At 40.4% G+C, this 15,622-nt stretch overlaps 1 protein-coding gene across 1 annotated transcript in view; it reads left to right on the top strand.

The window, feature by feature from the left end:
- Window positions 1-15,622, top strand: part of LOC125977503 (receptor-type tyrosine-protein phosphatase gamma) — an 81,647-nt gene that overhangs the window by 20,237 nt on the left and 45,788 nt on the right. The window contains exon 2 of the mRNA XM_049734039.2: window positions 3,790-3,894. Within this exon, the coding sequence (XP_049589996.1) occupies window positions 3,790-3,894 (105 nt within the window). The remainder of the gene's footprint in view (window positions 1-3,789; window positions 3,895-15,622) is intronic.

The raw sequence follows: 15,622 nt of genomic DNA, 5'->3' as shown, positions 1-15,622 counted from the left end.
CGTCAACAAAAACAAGCTTGGTGTTATTTTATTCTCTTTCCATGCTGTTGCTAAAAGCGATATAATGGATGTTGTGTACATCAACATGATGTTTAAATTTAATTTTTGCATGAAATAAATACAAGCCACTGTAAGCTTATTTAGAATTAACTGATGGCATATTAAGATTAAACCTGAATTAGCAGTGATACTGTTTGGGCAAGCAAAAGTAAACTGAATACTTTAATGGTATAACACAGGTATATTTTAGCACTTTATCAAGCTGTCCATTTTCTTGCAGCTATTCTGAGGTCTTGTTGCCAGGGCAGCAGGCTAAGGTAGGGAGTGCCTGGGCACCCCACGGAGGCTTGTATCTGTGATCTTGTTCTGTCGGTCACAACCCACAACTTGTGACCAAAGGTGATGATGGCAACGCAGATCCAACGGCGAATGGAAAACCTGCCATTTTGGCTCAAGTCCTTCTTCCGACGTCGCGCATTTCATCACTGCAGGTGCCGCACCGGTCGGCCCGTCAATCTCCTACTCCAAAAAACCCGTAAATACTTGCATCATCCCAGCTGCTTCACACTCGGCTGCAAGCAAAAGTTAAAAGGTCTCAGCTTGATGAAGCCAGCAGGACCTCATTGTCTGCTGAAAGCAGGGACGCAATACCGAGGCCACCAAACCGGAACCCGCTTCGACTGTGTCTAGAAATTCCATCCATAAAAGTTATGAACGGAATCGTTGACAAAGGGCAGCCATGGTGGAGTCTAATCTTCTCTGGGAACAAATGGGAGTTAATGCTGGCTATGCGGACCGAACTCTGACACCGGTCGAAGGGGGACGAAAAAGCCCATATCAGGGTTCTCTCTCCAACTCCAGAGTGGAATCGAGCTGGGAGCAAGCACTTTGTCAAGGCAAGCCCAACTATATCTAATCGGAACCTCTCGATATTGCCTACCTACTCAAGCTCCTTCCATGCTTGAAGGATGTCCCCGCCTTAAGCTGCTTGCAGGGAAGAGGGACCTGAACCACATTGTCTCATTGTTGCATTTGACCCCATTTCAAGGTCAAACTCCATAGGGGGACCTCGTTCTAGCTAAAAGAAAACGTCTAATATATTTATTTTCAAAGGGGGTAACCTATGCTTAGTCTGATCGGTGTCTTTTCCTGTGTTTATCATTCGTTTTAATTTCATGTAGTAAGTCACTTCAGTTAATTCTTTTAAGCATAATATTATTCGAAAAATCTGGTTGTTTAAATGAAGACCTGCCTCCTTGATAAAAGTCTTTTCACTACATGCACTTGATAGTATGACATTTTAACTTCACTCCCGGATGTCTAATGCAGGTGAAATGCTCCTGTGGTGGTTGTTAGGTTGTTGTTTTTTTTTTTTCTCCCAAGGCTCACAGGGGGAGGGGGGAGGGGGGATTATTGGCTTGTTGTTGAGTGTGATATGGAACAAATAGCTCAGTAGAGCAGCAGAGGAGATTGCCCTCAGGGCGACAAAAAGGGGGAAAGGTGTTCTGTATGCTGAGACATTACATGGTCTTTATCCATAGGGTCTTTGAACGTCTCGCTTATTAAAATATAAAACATGAAAACACGAAATGTCCGTGTTGAACCATTAGATAGAATTGCACGAGATTCCTACATTTAACTTAAAGGAAGGTTTAAGCGCAGCATGGCTCTCGTCCGTCTCAGGCCCAGCGCAAAATGCATTTTCTGCTCGGCTCAATCAACGATGCTATGGCTTTAATCCTTTGCCCTCGGGGGACAGCTGACGTGGATGAGAGTAAACTGTTGACATGGAGCTGTCTCCTATGCTCTCTGATCAAAGCTTGCACGGCCCTCCTGTTTCACAACCTGCCTTCAAATATGCTGCCAGTCTCTGCCGCAGATGCAGCCTCGCTCTCTGTTTCACACACATCATTTTAATCCACTGCGAGTTGATAGATGTGATCACAAAGCGGCTATTTATGACGTTTCCTCCCTGTACCCTCTCTGACCTTCCTTTGCATGCATTGCGTTCGATTTGGAATCGACTCACGTGATAGCGACTGCCATATTTAGAGGCATCAATGTGCTGACTGAAAGTGCAAGGGAGAACTTGGCTTGATGCGGTGCTGTTTAATTAATCCCCAATAATGATGCAACTATTAGTAACAGCCAAGATTATTTAAATGGCTGCAGGGGTGAGAAAGGCTATGAGGTGCTGGAATACACAAGAGATGCAAGTCAAAGACTTTTAACTAGGATTGTTCCGATCTGGGTTTTTAGCTGCGTAAAACCGATACCGATCACCCTTGAGCGTGATTGACCGATACATTGCCGACCATGTAACTTTTCAATTTGAGAGCTACAACTACTGATTTTTTTCTAAATAATTGATTAATCTCTTTTTTTTCAATTAATTGATGAATATATATATATATATATATATATATATATATATATATATATATATATATACCGCATTTTCCGCACTATAAGGCGCACCGGATTATAAGGCGCACCTTGAATGAATGGCCCCTTTTAAAACTTTGTCCATATATAAGGCGCACCGGATTATAAGGCGCATAGAATAAATAACTCAACCTTGCTCAAACGGTAATGCAATCACAATATATTAACACTTGAAATAGTGAAAACAATAATATATCAAAAACTCAACGTTGCTCAAACGTTAATATCACACAACACACACATTACTCTTATTTATTCATAGTATGTGCATTTACTTTTTGTATTGTTTACTTGACTGTGTAATATGTCTTGTCACCGTGGGATAGTAGGAAACAAAATTTCGATCTCTTTGTATGTCTTGACATGTGAAGAAATTGACAGTAAAGCAGACTTTGACTTGAAAATAAAATCGTAAAGCTTACTTTAATAAGTTAGTCCTCATCCACGAATCCATATTGGTCCATATATAATATAGGACCAATTTGAGAAAATTGGAGGTTTTTAAGTGTGCCTTATAGTGCGGAAAATACAGTGCGTGTGTGTGTGTGTATATATATATATGTATATATACACAAATATCTATATATATATATATACACAAATATATATATATATACACAAATATACACAAATATATATATATATATATATATATATATATATATATATATATATATATATATATATATATATATATATATATGACTCGGTGGCCTAAAATTCTCAAGGTTCCACTCAATTCCACGTGTTTTTTGAAGTCTGAAGCCCTACAAAATCCGTCTGATGGTTGTCAAAGTACAACAAGAAAATGTGCGATTTAATCCTGCGCAGTTGACAGTGTCACTGCTTGTGGCAGCCGCACTGTAGCGCATCAGTGGTGCAGCTGAGTTCCAGGCCAGCTGCTGCAGAAATGGATGTAATTGTTGGTAACTGTTGGAGTGCACAACACATCACAGGCTCTGCAGGCTGGCAAATCTTGTTGTCTGCAGGTCTTGATGGTGATGATCATTGCCAGCCGTTCAAGCTTTGTGTCAAACGATGCTTACTAGAGTGGAAGCGAGAGGTTTTCGTTGGCACACGTTTCTTGTTATTGCCTCTAAGGATAAGACACTGGGGTGGTAGATACTGCTAGAGTGTGTTTTGATCATCATCTCCCTCTGGGGTTACCACCATGCTGGGAGTTGCAGCAACTTCCATCTGATAAGATACTTGAGCAGTAATATAAACTTGCAAGCATGGAAATGCTATGAATGTGTCATATTTACAACCCACTGGCCTAACACAACATTAACATTTGGCAATCGCATTTTGGCAGCCTTCCTAAATGTTCTCTTCTCTTCGCAGTTGCATCAGATGGCCAGCCTCACCACGCTGGAGCAAAGCATCATGGGAGCGCAGGTCTAATAAGGGAGAGGAGGGCAACTGGGGACTCCTACTGGTCCTACTCAGGTAAATCTCATTTCAGAATCTCAGTTTGTTTGTCTTTCTCACTTTATTGGTCCCCGTGGAGGGACATTGTATGATTTGTGAGATGTACAAGTGTGTTTTTTTCCTTTTTTTAATACATTCCATTGCCTCCTGAACTCGCCTTCATTTGAACAGAAAGTCAAAGCCGCAGCACAAAGATACAAGATTTATCTGCGTTATTGCCAAATGTTTTTATCAGACGCACACAGCAACAGTTGGCCCAGATGCGAAAACAGCTGTATTTCTTGGCCTCCCTCCTGCTTCTCATTATTGTTAGCATACACACTTTTAATGCCAAACAAAGTGCTTTGGGGAAATCAAGACTTGCCTCCTCCATAACCCCCCCTCCAAAGTGACCACTCATACTGAGGCACATTTGTGTCCTTGTACTTTATCTTGCATACATTAAGGATGCAGCTGCAGTCAGAAATTGTCCAATGCTACCAGAAAGGTGACTACAATCTACAAAACCATAAAGGCAATCTTTTGGTCCTTTTAGGTGAATGGACAAAAAGAGAGGAGCCTACCCAAAAAAAAAAAAAAAAAAAAAAAAAAAACTACACAAAGTATTGCTTAATATAACCATAAATTCTGCTTAGACATTGTTCTCCAACTAGCTTGACTTTGAGACACTAAGATGGAGATATAAAGCAAGTACTTGAACACCACGGGAGTCTTTCTGCTTTGTAGGTGGGTGCTTATTTCACCGGTCAAAGACACACAGACTCCACGCTTTGATGCCGACTGAAATGAGCTCTCACATTTATGAGCGTTCAACACGTGTCCGACATTTTTTTACTCGAGCGTTAACATGTGGACAGTGGAAGTTAAAATGTGCTTCTGAATAGCCTTTAATGGGCAACAACTGAGGTTGACTCTAAGATTTAAAAAAAAAAAAAATGGAAGGATATATTCGCAACGTCGCACTTTGTGGGCGGGGGGCGTAAACACAGCAAATGCTACCATAAACATGCTGCATTCATTGCATTCACTATTTATAAATGATCCACCCACCAGTCTCACAATTTAAATTTACTGAACATCACTTTGCGATCTTCATTTACTTGTTTACTTGTTCAAGAACATGGATTTTTTTTTTTTTTTTTGCTGTAATATTTACAATGTATTTATTGACACACAACAGTTTTGCAAAGCGCATGTTTAGCCTTTTTTTTTCTTTTTTTTTTCTTGAAATTACTGCTTCATGTTCAGCCGTACACATTTGCAGCAAGCACCTGAGGCCCCCGTGCAAACAAAGCTGTCCAGCGGGAAATAGAGGTTATGTGCTTTGGTAAAGGGCACCTCACTAGATGGGCCCAGGAGGTGAGAAGCACTCTGTTAAATTGTATTTACAGCTTCCAAGGTCCAAAAACAGCTTCCGGAAAAAAATAACTAACTTGCTCTCGGAATGTAATGCATTTCTGTATATGATTAGATTGAGGGGGCAGTTTGTATTTCATAAAACAATTGCAGAAGAAGCCGATGTTTCATATGCGGGAAATGGAGCAACGTGTGCTCGGTATGCATGATGTCACCTCAGTTCTACGTCTTTGCCTCTCCCAGTTGACCTGAGCAGGAAGTGAATTACTATTCAATCAAGGCCGCTATTTCCGTTCTTACAATATGTAACCAACACGTTAAAGTTGACGCTTGAAACCTGGACTTGTTTTTTTCCGAGCCGCCTCCCTTAACAGTAGGTAAATGATTAAACGGGATTTTAAATCAGCTCGTGACAGTGAAAAGCGTGATGATTTAAAGATTTTTAAATGCACATTTATGAAAAATAGATTAGAAGCCCTTCTTTTTAATATACCTGACGTGGTAACGTCAAATTAATTAGTAGATGACTGCCTATATAGGAATTACTGAGTGAAATCACACATCTCCTCTATAAAAGTTAATGTTATATGTAATCAAATGTCATTAATTTTTTAATGATGGGAATAATTTCAGCCTGCCTCTGCCGTGCAGGAAATCTTATATTTGTAGCACCAGCAACCCCGTTTAGCGTATCTCAATTGTGTGTGGATCGTTGATCACATGATTTATATTTCAGAGTCCATCTTAATGAAGACCAAATCCATTATTCCAGAATAATCTTCCTGACACTTTACCGAGATCACAATTGTTTTATACGCAAATTGTTTCGTAATAGGAACAAAGATGATGTTTGTGCGGAATCCGTTAATCCTTCATCAATCAGCTAGCTTGACCGCTCGGTGAAAATAAAAGGAAGGCATCGAGGCGGCGTAGAAATGTCCATTGCCTTGAAAAGGTAATTAGCAGCTAAGGCTGTGAATGGAGGACCGACAAGCGTGCCTCAGCAGCTAAATGGTTATTAAGGGCATTTGCTCTGTGCAAGTGAGTGGAAAAAGAAATGCAGACAGCTGGGCTGAGCCTGAAGCTGGAAGGTAGTGAGGACAAGACAGGACCGCAGCACACAAACATGCAGAGTCTTACTTGGTTTCCCGATAATGACTCAAGACACCATCTAGTCGAGTCTTTTCAGTCCAATCGCCTCATCACCATTTATCCAAATAGTTGCAGCGTATGATGTCACATTTGCAGGTGCTACTAAGACACTGCAATGCAATCAGATATTCAAGCCTTATATAAATAAATATAAATAAACGTTCATGGAGGGCAAAAAAAAATCAAGCTATTATTAAATTTTATCGCCCACCTCCGAGAATGAGGCAATGATTGCGATGAGAGCTCTTATCTAACATGTCACGTTCCTGTGTGCGTTGCTTATGAACCTTGATGTAAGTAGCCTCGAAACCCACACGATGAAATTTGATTAAAAGTTATTTAAGGCATGTGTGTGTGTGCGGGTGTGTGCGGGTGTGTGCGAGTGTGGGATAGAAGCATTTTTCATAAGAGGGATGATGTCATAGCAAAAGACTCCCACAGGAACAAAGCTATGCATCATTTTTCCCTTTATCTCTGCAGTTTTTACGTCTTCCCTGTTAGTTATTTCTGCTGTCTTGCTTTATGATTTGTTTAATGTTTCACCAATGGTTTTATTTTTACCTCTGCACATTTGTTTTGTATTATTTACACAAGGGCAATGGATTGTTTGCTGTGCCCTTATACCTTATCTTATTTTCCATGCTGTGGCATTGAAAACAAAATACACAGTACTGTACAGTTATTGTTCTTTTGTCAAATAGTGGCCTCCTCTCATAGACGCTCGGCCCCACTTGAACAAAAAAAAAAAAGATGATGGCTTTAAAATGGAGCAGGCCTTGCATCTGTAAAGCTGGCGTTTAGCAATATAGTTTAACGACATGGTGCTGCTATATGCAGAGTGGAGTGTTGTTGGTAAAAGTTGCAAAGGGTACTGACAGAAACATAATTATTATTATTTTTTTGGGCATATGGGGGTGTTAGAGAGGAATAGGACATCATTTTATTCCATACTGAACAAACGCAACTAAACAATCTCCAGATAAATGACCTATTGCATGCCTACGATACTCTATTAATACGTATATCCATGTTGAGCTTTTTTAAAATCTATAATGCATATGGGCAAACAAAATACTCCCACCTAAGTACTAAAAATATTTCATAGACCCTGGACACAGTAGCAAAAATACAATTATATCCATTTTAAAGCATCTTTGGTTGCCTCAACTTTGGAATTTAACATGCTGCCTAATAACTGCCTCACATTAATATATTCCTAGTACTCTCTCTAGTTGAGTAATACCCTGCACTGTATAACTTTTTGACGTTCCCCTCAATCCAATTCCATCTCTCAGTAAGATTATTTGTGTTTCGTCATTGTTCACGAGCGGAATAAAATAAGTATTGATGAAAGCACTCATCTCACTTGTAAATGACTGTGAGCTCAGTGGCGCTTATCTGCCGCACTCCAAGTGTCAGTATGTTTGCAAAGCATCAGTTATAGATGTTTGGATTGAAGCCACTTTGACAAGCAGTTTGGGCTGCTGAGAGTCTGTAATTGTGGGAGACGTGTGCATGCTATTTCCCTTGGCCTGGCTGTTTTATTCCACTTCACTCAGGTAGCTCATGATCATTCGCAATCTTTACACTCATGACTCACATAATGAAGTGAATGTCATTTTCAATCAATGGCAGTGTTGATCCAACTTAATTAGTACTTTAGAGGATACAAAGCAAGATTAGTTTAGCTGCTGCTCTTGACTGTCAGGATTTGGTTCTTTTGGTTTTTCAATGAGCCTGCATTGCATTTCCTACTTATCTGTGCCAATCTATTGAATGTGTCTCCTGATTTGGATGTGTTAATGGAATTGTTGTGACTTTGAACCCAAGTGTGTAATTTATTGGGTTAAGATAGTGGACAGCATATCGTTTCAGTATTTCATCTGCATCCCCGCCAACACATTTAGTCTCTTGTGGTTTGACACCTTCTACAAAGGCAAAAGAACAAAGCCATGTCGTCATGGTGCCCGACAAAGGTATTGCCGCCTTTTGGAATTTAATCCACCGAGAGAAAAATTGCTCCCGGTAGACCCCTGTGTATTTAGTAGCACTTGACTTTAAAGCAAAACCGACCTACTGTGTGGCATTCTTTACAAGGAACCCAGGAGATGCTCCTCAGGGATAAAGATATCCAGCGTCTAAATATCCTCAGAGTCCATTTTTCTTTTCTTTTTTCTCACAGCATGTCTGACAAGAAAGATAAAGTCAAACGTATATATTAATGTCATCTTCACAAAAGCGGATTTTTATGGAATCCACAAAGCAGCAAAAAAAAATAAAAGGTCTGCTCTTGCTGCCCTGCAAGGTGCCAACCAGCTCATCAAGGGCAATTACAGCTCACCTACCTTGTCATTTACCCAGATGATGCAGCATCAGGAGAAATTATGAGTCCACTAGCTCCCTCAAGGACATTGCAACACTGGCTATGACCACACTACCTTAGTCACCGCCACGGAAATGTCTTAGAAAACCAGAGCATCGCTTTACCGTATATCATTTTTTTTCCCATTACTGGATTAACAAAATATGAGACAATTAGTTTGATAATCGATTGATTGCCGATTCATCGATTAATTTTAACACCTCTATACGCCAGCACACAATTAAAAGAAAAGGTATGCGTACTTGATTATTTTTTAGCGCCAAGCTTTTAATACATCTTTTGAGACACATTTTTCCAGCTAATTTTAATTGAACTAAAATGAACACACATCAAGTCTGATGATTAATGTTTGAATTAAATTAAATAAATGTAACTATGTCATATAGGATCAGACAACCGCCGCAATTTATCAAGAATGGATGAAACCAATGTGGGGGATATTTTTTTTAGAAGCAAGTGAAGGTTTTAATTGCCAGCAGCAGTTTGTAGAGGCAAAGCCAAAACCCCATAATCGAGCACTCGGCGGTTTATTTGAACTTGACCCAGAAACTCCAATATACAGCTTATCTCTGTCAACCAGCTCCTGATATTTCCTTCAAAGTAGCCAATGTAAAATGTACATTATTTTGCAGTTTGCCTCTACCTGTTGATGAAATGCTGCAACACAATAAGCTTGTGTACTTCCTTCACTTTTGCTGATTAGTGTTTTTTCCCCTCCAACAACCTAATTGTATCTGCACGTATTCCCAAAGAAAAATGAGAGATGCAGCAACACTAATTGTTAAAAATGAATTTAGCGGGGGTCCGTGTTGACTCATTATTCATTGTGGTTATTGCTACCCGTTTGGCTCAGCCTACGTGTGCCGGAATGGATCCATTTGTCTCTGTCGGAGATGGGCCCTTGACAGATGTGCCAATATGCCTTCCGAAGTTCAGTGTTTGGGGGTTGGGGAGGTGGGGGGGAGCGTCTTAATTCTCCGTGATGTATCATGCTGGCAGTAAGCAATGAACAGAATTGAGTTCCAAATCATCTTACTTCCCACTGCCTCTGGCAATCTGTTTCCTTTCTCTCGATGAGGTAAATATATTAAGGATGGAAATAAATTAGGGGTTACTGAGCCTTAAGCTGAGTGTATCAGTGAGTTTTTATTGAAGTTGATTGCTTGTATTGTCACATTGGCATGCCCTCGTGCCTCAAGGATACATAAAGCCAGCACCCAAAGCACACTATGATTTATTTTTTATTTTTTGCTCATCCCATTAAGACCTGATTGATGCGTTGGGCGCATAGGTTTGCTATGTACACATAATTTAATTTCAGGTATCACATGGTGCCCGTTGTGCCTTGAGGACGGATATTAGGCCTCGTTGGTGGCTCAGGTTCATCTTAATAAATGTGGACAAGCTTTGCCTACTGGGATTGCAATATAGAGGAAGCGTTAGATTGCCAGTGCACTAGTTTCCTCTGTAATGTGGTTATGGTGATGAGCTAGAAAGAGCTGGCGAGCAGCTCAGCAAATTTTTAAACTCATAATCATAATAATTTAGTCTGCAAACAGTACATATCAGCCCGGAGGTGTACAGTGTTAACGACAGGGGGAAGGGCTTAGAAAGTGGCACTGTTGGAAGATGGGTCAGGCTTTGCTTGAATTCTAAAGCATAATGGATGAGATGGAGTTGACATAAAAAAAAATGGAAAAAGTGGAAAGTCTAGAGAGTTGCAGAAGTTATTGAATGTATTTAGCACTACATCACTTCCAGTTCGTGCGCATTCCCTTCTTATTTGGTCGTTTATCCTTTGCAACTATCTAGAGTTTACTGAATTACACGGCTAAATATTGATTTCTGTCTGGATTCTAAATTATTTAGACACTTACCGTGTAAACATTGGTGTTGGCCATTGTTGTCCTGCTTAGCTTGCAGAATGACTACGACACGGAAAAGTAATGGCTTCTGAGGGCGCAACTGAGTTTGGAAAGTTAGGATTAGAAGACTCGAGTGTGTTTTGTGTTTTTTACATCAAGCATTGATTTTGTGAGATTTTTTTTACTGGGACATAAATTCAGACAATCGTGTAGAAAAATCCAAATATGTTGTTCTCGTCACCTTATGGTCCGTTACTTGCTAATTAATAAATCAATTCTCCATAGCCACGTGAGAAAATACTATAATTCACCAAACCATTTATTTTTGTACTCGATGATTCTCTTCAGTGTGTTCCTTCAGTATTTTTTAATGTCTTGAAATGATTTTGTTCCCTTCTGACTTGTAATGATCTTACCTTTGAAGAATGCTGTGGAAGCTCTCCCTCCGCTTTCTTTTGCTGTAAGATGCGACCGGAAAATTGTCAGAAAAAGCTGACGAGAACATCTGATGAATCTGACTGCAAATTTTTAACCACGTTATTTATCCACTGATGTAAACAATCAGAATCTCCAGCATGGTCTTGCTGTGTAATACCATAAAATGAGTAAGTCGTTGGGAATATCAATAAAGCCATTTTTCTGTTCTCCTTCATAAAGCCCATATGATTCTTTTCTTGCTACACCTCCACCATTTCCCTCAGTTTGCTGCCTTGTTAACATTGCCAAGCTCATATAAACATTACACTCAGTTAACACACATTGAGGATGTGCATGCGTCTGTATGTAGGCGGCTCAGACGTGTGACCGGGGGAGTCATTGGAGGAGTTTACAATTCTGTTTTTCATGGAAGTTTTATTTTGAATTTTATGCCCGCATCGTTGAGACTGGCCTACAGCAACTTTAATTATAATATGAATTTAACAGACCGACACTTACTTCTCTTTTGAATATATTTTCTCGCTGTGAGCTCCCTCCTCCCCCACCCCCTCCTTCCCCGAGTTTCCTCCTCATTTATCTTTCTTAATGCTGGCTGCATCTCAATTCCGAGCATTGGATGTGGACGCTATGGGGGTAGCGCAGACGGCAAGACACCGATTGCATTAAGACGTGATTTAAAATGGCCGCTCGCAGCGCACAGCTCAATGCTCATCTGGAGGTATAGTCATGTTATCCCGCGGCTTTGGCCTAATTGGGGGTTTTGGGGGTACAGGCACCCGCTTCCTAACACATGTCATATATGCACCTACAATATGACGTTTTGGCTGTTTAGCTGATCTAAGACGAGCCTGAATAAATGTATTCTAGATAAACTCAAGTCATTGTGCATAAGAGCATAGAGAAAAGTATTCACATAACATAAGCTTCATATGGAGTTTAGCTCCCTCTTTGATTCCTCTTCAATTCACTGCGGAACGGAAAAAAAAAAAACTTCACCAATGCAACAAGCATCATTCAGAATGTGGCCTTAGCCACCCAGAGACGTGCGTTTATGATTGCTCGCACAAAAGGAACAATTCACATGCAGCCCTTTAAACCAATGCCCACTTAACACTTGCTTCTTCATAATACCTGGGAACTCATTTGACTTGGCCTTATATGTAGTATATATTTTATTTTCTTGTCGGAGAAAACCATCCAACCTCAACCCTTGAAATGATACCGGTTATGTATCCGATTATACTCCTCAAAGGTGGATATTGCGGCGTGTTTTTGTATTTTTTGTTAGTCTAAACTTTCCGTTTTTCGAAAGTGTCACGTTGAGGCTGGTAAAATAAAATTGCATATGACGATAATGGAGGGGAAAATACACTTTTCAGTGGTGCGAACTGTAGCTAATGGTCTGCTTAGTGGTGACCTTCTTCTGTGGTAGCACCATAAGCGATAACCTTGTGACAACCTCTGTCCCCCAGATGACAGCAGAAAGCCTGTCTTTATATAGTACCTCTCCTGCTGGTTTCTAGGATACAGTGAATTCCCTCCGTTTTGGAAATGAGGGCTCCCCCGCAGGTATCCACCAGCGCTCTCCATTCCTAGTGATCAGCTGTATGAGAAAAATGATGACACCATCAAAAGAGTAATGCACATCGAGCCAATTTGCGGTGTACATTTCTCTCTATTTAACCTGCAGTGCTTTCAATGATCAACATTACTTCTCCGACTAGTTACGTGCGGCTTTTATATGGGCAGTCTTACGGAGGGGATATGTTTTCCACTTTGAGCAATTTGGCAGGGTGGCTCAAGGAATGGCTTTCAGTTGATCAGTTACTTGAAACTGAAATAGTGAAGGTCTTACTTGGAATGAATTTCGTGACGGGCGCCGGCGGAGCACAATCATGGCTTTGAAAGATTTCATTAGCGCTCTGTTAAACTTTGCCTTCTCATACATTATCGTTTCTGCTGAGGGGTGGCTTCAGTATAAATCCTGGCCGCACAGCTGTTATGATGCGTTTGTTTTAGCAATTGGTTATTTGAAAATGTCATTGTAATAAATGCAATTGTTTTCACAAATGCAACAGGCCGCCGCCTTTAGTGAAGTCGGTTTTGTATCGTTTGATTACATTGAGTTAAGTGTAATTGAAAAGTGTGAAGTGGTAATAAATTTCACTGACATGTGCTAAGCCACTACGAAAATAGTCATGAGTTTGAAATGATATTTCCGTGAAGGCAGGAAAAAAGGTTAAGAAAGTGACCTTGCCTGCGGATTTAAATTAATGATCAGACAAGTTACTTCTTTTGAAATGTTTTTGAGTGCCGACATTTTATGTGTGATTTTAACTTGAAATAATTTTTTAAGACACATTTATTGATCAAGGCCTAAGGCCGGTTTTAGTTGGTAATGAAAAATACGTATCTTGACTTGGATCGGAACTTGACACAAGAATAAGGAGAACACGCAAACCACATTTTGATAATTCAAGTGAATTACATAACTAAAACAAATCAATGTTAACTTTTCAGTGTTGTTCTCCCACAAAGCATACAATATTCATGCATCTTAGTTTTGGCCCAGTGCAATTACAGGTCAGTTTTACCCTGCTACACTTGATAATGTGATTATATAATTGAATCTTTGATTTAACTGTGTGCTTTTGGAGAGGTTTAGCGAGATGTGTGGGGCCCATATTTAGGCACAGTGGATGCACAAAAATAATGAGCGCATTTGTCTGCGTAACACCGCAATTACCCCAACAAACTTGAAATCGCCTGGCATTCTCAACACTGATCGGAATTCATCGTGGACGCACAAAAACCTACCTCCAAAAAACAGAAAGGTCACGTCAGCCTTAAGCACTGTAAAAAAAATATCATTTAATATGCAAAAATAATTGCTTCATTTGTTGGCTGAGAGAATCCACTTACATGAAAATAAATATAAGGAAAAAAAAATCAAAAAGCTAGAAAAAAAAAATCCTTTTTGCGGTACAAATCGAATTTCAGTCATTGAGCGATGTCAGGTTTTGTATTATTTCTGGTGAGCCAGAGTGCAGTTTAGCGCTGTCGGATCTGACAGAGCGAGCCGTCCACCTGCCGCCGCTACCTCTCTGATCACCTGCATTACGCGTCAACGGCTCAACAGCAGCTGTGCTGTGAAGCAGAACAAACCGGGACATGTCGCCGGTGATGGCCCACAAAGCGTGCGCATCCGAGCTGCTTGTGTAACACCCAAATGGTTAAAGAAAGACAAAGTTCAGAAAAAGTCGAAGGGTTCCCGGGGGTATTGCATTATTCTGCTTGAGTGTTACGATATTTAAATAACAACCAACTGTCTCGTTTCATCTCACTGACGTGCAACTTTGGAGCCCAAACTTTCCTCTTGAAGTTCACTTGACAAGGTTATGCACTCACGCTAAGCATTGGAGTTCGTGTTTGGTTTAGACGCATTGGCTCGTTGCCACGTTCCAGGGGAAACTGTTCACATTTTTTCACATGTAGGGAAGCGCTTCCTTGTGGGACGGCATGTATTTCTGTCCCTCTCCTTTCTTTACACAAGGTCCTGGAGATTATTTTTACAGACCAAGGGATGTTGTACTTATGTAGCGGCCAACACCCTGGAACAGGAAGCCACAGTTTCTATGAAAGTCCACGAGATGGAAGCAGATAGCGCAGAGGGAAAACAATATTTTGGCTTGGGCTCATTCTGCTGGCCAATTAGACTCGGAGGCCTGTATGATTTAGCACTTCCTCTGCTTGCTTTTATGTGTCGGGGCTGCTGTGTGGAACACAATGACCCCTGATTAAAGATTGAGCTCCCGCTCGGAGACAGCCGTGGCGCCATTCTTATCAGATGCCTACTTCTCAGGACACGGCAATGCAACTTGAAATCAGCGGTTATATCCGGTGTAACGTTCGCTCAGACGGCAAAAATATTTCGATTTTTTTATTTATTTATTTTTGGGTGAGAAACATGGCAGTCTTACCTAAGGTGATTGATTATACGGTTCGCTTATGAATGCCAAAATGAACGTATAGATATAATGAATAGAAATTCCCCGCAAAAAATACTCAAGAATATTGCTTTCAAAGTGACCCAATGGCTAATGTGATGTGATTGGAAAGTTCACTTGGCAGTGTTCAGTGCAGTAAAGAGTTCAGCGGCTGAACAAAAAAAAAAAAAAAGATGCCCTTTTTGTTTTAAGTCACGTACTGAGACATTAGACAAATGGATTGTTTATCTTTTGCTCCACCCTCTCCTGAAGACATTAGCTGGAAGTGGTGGCCGGATCTTGAAAGCCTGAGTGAGTGCTATTAGGTCATAGTGTTAAATTGTGTAATGGAATCAGTCGGGGTTAAGTAACGCCTCAAAGTGATGCTTATGTAACTGGTATGTCTGAACCGAATTTGAGTACAATGTTTCATACCGCTTTGGTTCTCTGAGGTGGTCATTGTTTTCCCCCTTTTATCCAGCACTTGGAAATTAAACCGTTTTTTTGCTTTAGATCCTGCCTTCTTGCGGCTTTAATGTTGTCTGGGAATATTTGAAGATCAAATG

This window comes from Syngnathus scovelli, chromosome 11 (genome assembly GCF_024217435.2).
Source record: "Syngnathus scovelli strain Florida chromosome 11, RoL_Ssco_1.2, whole genome shotgun sequence".
NCBI lineage: Eukaryota > Metazoa > Chordata > Actinopteri > Syngnathiformes > Syngnathidae > Syngnathus > Syngnathus scovelli.
Note: the sequence above shows the minus strand (reverse complement) of the source record. Positions and strands in the feature narration are given on the sequence as shown.